This window comes from Salvia splendens, chromosome 5 (assembly GCF_004379255.2).
Source record: "Salvia splendens isolate huo1 chromosome 5, SspV2, whole genome shotgun sequence".
NCBI classification, from domain to species: Eukaryota; Viridiplantae; Streptophyta; class Magnoliopsida; order Lamiales; family Lamiaceae; genus Salvia; species Salvia splendens.
In genome coordinates this window covers 21,926,939-21,934,242 of record NC_056036.1, presented here as the reverse complement: position 1 = coordinate 21,934,242, position 7,304 = coordinate 21,926,939, and the positions used below count along the sequence as shown (strand labels likewise).

Below are 7,304 nucleotides of genomic sequence, written 5' to 3'. Positions count from 1 at the left end.
CACATGACTACCAAGGCATCTTCCTCTTTTCATGCCTTTAAATAAAAAATGTCCTTTTAAATTTTCTAAATCAAACTACTCATTATATTTTAAGCTTTAATATAAATACTTTATTCTTTCAGTTTTTTAAAAATATATACACCCTAGCCTTATCAGTGGTATACGAAATGTGACATTTGGAGACGCTTATTTCGCTGCAAAGATGACTAGTCAAAAAATACCAAATATGGAAATCCACTAATAAGATAGCAAAGATTGAAAATGTTTGTAATGTGACCTTGATATTGAAGTGGACGAAACAGTGAAGAGAAATCTGTAAATTATATACTACTCCCTATCTAGTGTCTCTGGATTTTAAAGTTATTTTGTATGTACTTAATTAGTTGTGTAAAGGAATTGGGAGCTTTAGTCTACTAGTTTAGATGTGTTGATTATTGAATTCAACCAATACCAAAGAGATATAGTGGTTGAAGTAAATCTATAATAATAATAATAATAATAATACTGTATTTGTGCAGTTGCAAAGTATAAGGGAGCTCGTATATTTTCCATATCAGAATTTATAAATAGTGAAAACTATGCACATCAATAACCAACAGAATAACAAAACTAAAAATCAATACTCATAAAATCATTAATTATAGTAGCGGCAAAATTGAAGTCTCTAGACAAATTAATTATTAAGCTAAAGGTTGTAATTTTATTGGCTTTTGATACCAGTTATATACGTGGTTATCTTAGGTAGTGAGGATGGGAGGGAGATAGTCTGACTTAACACCGAGCAACTTAGCCTTGGTGTCGGGGAAGCAGTCGTTGCCGGGAAGCTCGGTGACGACTCCTTCACTGCTGATGGCGATGGGGTAGCGAAGCAAATGCCCCGGAAGGTCTCTCTGTAGCTCCTCATTAGCATAGAGATCCCAATACTTATCGGCCAAATCATTCACCTTCCTCACACACTCCTCGCCCTGAGGTTGGAGGAAAACATCGTCAATTGTCCCTAGATGCTCGTACCATAACGCCATCCGAAAGCCATGGACTTGACCCCTAGCCGGCTTCTTCGTTGACAGATGGTGCGGTTGGTAGGCTCCAATGGCTATCTCCGAGTCCCGAGTCCCATCCATCGACCGTTGGTTGATGTTAGCCGACCCAACTATAATGTACTCATCATCAACTGCAAGTTACAACATACATCATAGTCATCATCTGTTGGCAATTGAAACTATATATACAAATATTACTATCCCACATCAGTACTCACATAGAACTGAAATAATTATATAAATTATGGTTTGAGGAGGGAACTCATGGATTTGTATCATCAGCGTCTTAAAAAAAGAAAAAGAAAATTAATGTACCGATCATCATCTTTGAGTGCACGTATATCATAAACCTTCGAGCCATCTGGGCTCGGAGATAATCAGAGTCGGGCTCTGGCTGCTGCGTCGGCATGTACTCACCGTCCTTGGAGGTCTCCCGATTCCCGAGGCAGAAGAAGGTCAAGTAATTCCTAGGATCATCTTCCATGCCCTTATCTCTCAAAGCCTTAATAATGTCCTTATACATCATCTCCATTGTCCGTCTCTGCCAATCCAAGATAGCCTGTACCGATCCACTCTCCGGGATCCCCTCCGGCCACATGGGAACAATCACATAGATCTTGAACTTCTCCCCTGCTTCAATCTTGCTACAAACCTTCAACGACAACTCTTTCGGTATGAGATGCAGAGCTCCGATTTCCCCCACAGTAATGCCATCGCCCCCCCACCCGAAGCTCGATCCGAGGAAGTACTGATTCTCGATGTAGATGAAGTTCTTGGCCCTCCGTATAGCGTGAATGTAGGCGTCCTGGATGCTCCGATCCACGATATTCTCCTTGCCACTAACGAGACCAGCGTTGGCCGCCTCCTCAGGGCTCTCCGGGAACCCAAAGGCTGCCCCACCGTCTATCGACCTAAAGAGCTGCACATTCCACGACTCTTGGTCGTCGGGGTGCATGACCGGAGACGGCGGGATGATCATGTTCTCGTAATCCTCTCTCAGCTTCAGCAGCACGTCCTTCCCACCCTGTTTCCTCCACCTCTGTTCGAAATTAAACATGACATCCCACGCGATGGGGCCCTCCACTCGCGAGTGGATGTCATGCCAAGGCTCTCGGGGGCCGCCTTTTTCAATGGCGGCCCCCGGGAAGTTAGGCTGATGGAAGTCATCGTGGTGGGCCGAGTCCAGTGTCCGGAACAGGCTATGGAAGGGCGTGTCGTACCTCCCGTCGCAGAGATCGAGCCCGCCCACGAAGCTCACAATCCGGCGCCGATCTCCTCCTCCCTTAGGCATGTCACTATCCACAACTATGATTTTCTGATGATGAGTAAACATGGTGGAGACTTGCAAACTCTGCACAATGCTCCCGCCATCATCTGGATTTCGAGGGCACAACACGCAATGAACCTCACTCCCCTGAAAAAATATCATTGTTTCTTCGTCATGAGTGGCCATTAGCCCATCCTTCTTTAAAACCCCCACCGAGGTCCGATCATCCCAAACGAGCATCAGCACTCTCACTCCTTCCCCGGCCTTTTTCTTCAGCAAGGCGCCGAGGGTGGTGTCGCCCCCAGCCTTCTCCCTCCTCGAGTCCCGGATAAGAGAAATCTCGGTGTAAACAGACCATCCGGTGATGTAGATCAAATGCTTAGCATTGGTTATAGCGTCGAAGGCATCCTCCCAGCAGCGGTGAGGCTCGTAGTTTTTCCCCCCGGATAGGGCGATTTTCGGGATGAAGCCGTCGGGGATGTGGGCGTCTTGGTAGAGGGAGACGCGGCACCCTGTGCGCTGCCCGAAGAAGGTGTAGGGCACGCCGGGGTATTTAGCGCTCTTGATGCCGCGCCCCCAGTTGCGGTCGCGGCTCACATCGAAGAATTGTAGCTTGACGTGGATCTTCGAGGCCGAGGCAATGGGGCTGCGGTTCTCGTCCAAGATCGGCTCCCATCGGTCCACCTCGTCCCCGTCTAGGATGTCTGGGACGGGGACATAGGCGCGGCCGATGAGGGTAGCCCCGATGGCGTTGGCGTCTTTGACTGTGAAGATGACGTTTGAGGCCGAGTGGGCGCAGTATATGTGGAAAGTTTCTGACCAGTTGGGGTTGTTGGTCACCTTGTCGATCAGACGGGTGCGCCCCACTCTCGCCTTCTCTAGATCAACGGTTGCGTAGATTTTGGGGGTGCCTTTGCCCAGGCCCACTGATTCGCCGATGTTATCCACCAGCTACAACAATGTTTTTTTTTTTATTTTTGTACAAGAATATAGTTTCTTTTCTGATTATACTCCTTCAATCACTCAAAATTTGCTTTTTTTTACTCATAAAGCGCAATAGGCTGCTCCAATCTGGCTCGGTGCGATTGGCCCAGCCCATTGAGCTTTTCGAGTAAAAAGAGCGTTCAAACTTTTTTCGGCACTTTTTGATGTAAAAAGTGTTCTACGAGGCGGTCCCAAATGCTCATTTTTTACTTGAAAAGCGCAATGGGTTGCACCAACCGCTCGGGACATCAGGCTCGGTGAGAGCTTTGGGGATGATGATATGGTGTGAGTCCATAGGCCCAACGTCTCAAGCGATTGGCGCAACCCATTGCGCTTTTTGATTCAACAAAAGGAGTGTTTGTAGCCGTTTTGGACACTTTTCGATTTGAAAAGCAAACTGTTTGGACAAAATCATTTTCAAAGAAAATCGATATGATTGAGATGAAACTCATACCTTGCCTAAAAAATTCCCACCACCACCACTTTCGTGCAGCCTATCAACTTCAAAGATTGTTACATGTAAAGTCCCATGAAGCAATGTCTGAGACATTTTGTTTCACCTGTCCGATGTAAACCATATGTCAAATGATTATGCAATAATTCAACAAGACACAACAATTAATTCAAACTTCACAAAGTAGAAACTAAAAATAAAACCTTAATTTGTAAGGAAATCAATGACAGATCCCAGAGATTACAAAAATGAATTTATTCTTAAGGTTTTTGAAGGCAGAAAATAGAATGTGATCCTATTTTTGCTGTCTGCAAAAATAGAATAGTGATCCTAGAAAATAGTTTTTCTTTGTGTTTTCGCTTCACACGAGGACCGGCAACTCGCACAGCGATTAATTTTTTAATGGGCGTATTATTAGTAATTAAGTAAGGTCTCATTACTAGTTAATTAGTTTTACATGCTTGTATATTATATTGTAAACTAGTCAATATAGGGGTGCGTTATAATGCTAACTTTTCTTAAATTGCTAACTCATCAACGTAGTGTATTAAAAATGTCAACATGATCACGTTAAAATGTCAACACATATTTGTGTTGACATTTTAATAAACTATGTCGACGTTTAAATATCAAATTAAGTTTATATTGACATTTCAGTATCATAGTATTGACATTTTTAATACACTACGTTAATGAGTTAACAAGTTAGCAATTTAAGAAAAGTTAGCAACGGATCACACCCCAGTAAATATAATATACATATATATATATATATATAGGGATATATTCATTTCCTTTTTGTATCTTTTGTTCTTTGTTTTTTTTAATCTCAGCCCCACGATTTTGTCATCCGACGGTTAGATTGGTGCCACGTGTCATTTAATAATGCAGATTTTCAGTTGAATAATGCACACCGACTAATAATGCACCATTATAGTGTAATAATGTAGATCATCTGGACTGTTGATGAATGAGATCTAACGGCCCATATTAAGAAGAATAAAGGATCTAAGGGATGAATAGGAGAATAACGTTCCCATATATATATATATATATATATATATATATATATATATATATATATATATATATAGGGTCCCCTTATATGCACAACACCTCCTTAGTGTAGAACTAGAGACCAAATATTAACCATCGGATTTAAAGTTTAATGGAAAAGATGAGATAGAAGTATATGTTATTTTCCTCATTCATCCGGTGATTTAATTACTTCATCCAAGGGATATTTTAGTCATTATGCTATTTAGGTAAGAATGAATCATAATTTTTGGGGTGAATTAATTTCACCCATTTCTCTTCTCGCTTCCAATTTTCACAGCCCCACTTTCTTCTCCCACTACTCCATTCTCACAACGACACCGGCGATTCAGAGAGCTCCGCCTACCATTCGTCTTCACCATCCAATTCAATCCCTTCGTCTCCTTCTCAACCATAGCTATCATAGGATTCTTACCATGGTTGACACGAAGCAGACCAAAATCAAAGGTATTTGTTGTGTTCTACACTTTTAGTCATTCTACGAAAACACAACATACTAATTATTCTGAAACTTTGGTTTAAGATCAGCAGCAGTTGTATTCGAAAGCTGCGTCTAGTTATTTTATTTTAGATGTTTAAAATTATTTTTTTTTTTCAAATTTTTACTGTTTTGGTTATTAATTATGCATTTCTCAGTGATCTGCAACATATTTTTCAAATCTTTTGATTGTGTAAATTTACTTCATCTTAATTTTGTAATGTGAATTGATTGTAGTATAAAATGAAGCGATTTCATAGAAACATGAATAAATTATATCATTCTATGAAGTTATTTGTATTAGTTTTTCAAATTAGATTCAGTTTAACATAAAATGTTTTCATATTTGGGTGAACTTGTTACATTATAAGATGAAGAAAGGTGTTTATTAGATGAAGAAATTCAGTATGTAGAAACTGAATTTGGTTTCTGATGAGATGTAGATATGTCTAGATATTTGGTATGTCGTAACTGAATTAATTTTACCAGAATGTATTTGCGGTAGGTTATGATGTTATGTGGTGAAAGTTGATTATTTGATGAAGTGATTTGGTCTGTGATGAAGTGATTGGTCTGGATATTTGGTGTTGATGTATTTGTGATGAGTTCTGAATGTAGATATGTCTTGTTTTGTTAGGAAGTTGCTTATGCGAAGAATTGCATAAGTTTTGCAAATATCTAATGTAATGGAATGAAGTAGTAACATTATTGAATGAACTTAATACTGATTAATATGAAATGCTAATATGAACTGTATCGTTTGCACAAGCATATGAAGAATTGTACTTATTATGAACTAAATAACCTAGTTTAATGAAGTAATAACATGAACGAATGAAATTAAATACTTGTTGAATGAAGATTTGTGTTTGTTATGATCTTTGACTAACAACAATTAGTTTTTATGTATCAATGTCTTGTTTTAAGTGCCACATAATGGATACATCCAAGCATGATCGTAGATTTGTCAAATGAAGAAATAAAGGATATATCCATGCATGGTCCTAGATATTGTTAGGGTTTTGTATACTAGAAATCACCTTTCGAGTGATTGCATACTATAAAACTCTAATGGTTATTTTCCAATAAATGCAACAGATTATTTTTGTCATAATGTTGTTATGTTTTTACATTTAATGGTTGTTTATGGCATATTTAAATGTATGAGCAAACGTAACAAAGTCTAAGTCTTTGTTTTAGTAGACCGGTTGTGGGCGTCGTCCAATTTAAGGTAACACGGTCAGTTCTAAACAAAGAAAAATAAGAATTTCACAACCTAGATAGGCCTAGACTACCTATCGTGAAAGGTTGCAATGTCAGTCCGATTATTTCTAAACCTTATTGAAATAAGATGACGTTGGTGTGGTATAGCACTGATTGGATCTAACAGCAAGACGAGTCTTTATGCTATCTACTGAAAGACGAGGTCTTGAGAATTAATTTCTTAATCAATGTACGTTAGCATTGAGCATACGATATTGAGTATCCACTACTTTGACTTACCAAAGGTGCGGGTTTTTTGTAACCCAACGATCCAGGTATATTGGGTAGTGGTGATCATTATCTAGAGGTGCTAGGATTGCTATTATGTTGAAACGTGCGCGAGGAGAGTCTCGTTTGATAACATCCACAAGAGGAGCTCGAAACGAGGTTTTATTATTCGGAACCTAGCTAGTTGGAGTTTGATTACTCTATAAATAATAAATAAGAGTTTCTTGCTAAGTCCACTCTTGGAATTCGAAATATGTTAATTAATTAAGTCTATAGCAGACATTAATTAATTAATGGATGTTTCCATCTTAAGCGCGGGAAATAAATCAAATACAATTAATGGAAACCCGGAATACTTGTAATTTCGGATTTGGAAGGTAGTGCAATATTACTTCTGTAGTGGCTGCTCGTAATATTCCAATATAAGTTTATATTAAATTGTGGGTTCAATTTAATTAGTAAAAAGCTAATTGGGTGAGGCCTGTTCCAGATTCTTCCTTAGATCCTTGACTGAGCCCAATATGTGACTTATAT

At 39.4% G+C, this 7,304-nt stretch overlaps 1 protein-coding gene across 1 annotated transcript; it reads right to left on the bottom strand.

Moving 5' to 3' along the window:
• Positions 1-601: 601 nt before the first annotated feature.
• On the bottom strand, positions 602-3,970 carry LOC121805751 (phospholipase D alpha 1-like). The gene is made up of 4 exons (XM_042205734.1): positions 3,949-3,970; positions 3,746-3,851; positions 1,356-3,258; positions 602-1,171 (listed from the first exon to the last, which is right to left on the bottom strand). The coding sequence occupies exons 2-4, from the start codon at positions 3,839-3,841 to the stop codon at positions 738-740; spliced, it is 2,433 nt and encodes an 810-aa protein (XP_042061668.1). The 5' UTR covers positions 3,842-3,851; positions 3,949-3,970; the 3' UTR covers positions 602-737.
• Positions 3,971-7,304: the final 3,334 nt, after the last annotated feature.

Excerpts from the sequence above, each read along its gene's own strand:
- LOC121805751 (XM_042205734.1), bottom strand. The coding sequence starts at position 3,841 with ATGTCTCAGACATTGCTTCATGGGACTTTACATGTAACAATCTTTGAA. Across the intron at positions 3,259-3,745 it reads GTGGGAATTTTTTAGGCAAG|CTGGTGGATAACATCGGCGA; the intron begins GTATGAGTTTCA and ends ACATTGTTGTAG. Across the intron at positions 1,172-1,355 it reads GCACTCAAAGATGATGATCG|TTGATGATGAGTACATTATA; the intron begins GTACATTAATTT and ends TGTAACTTGCAG.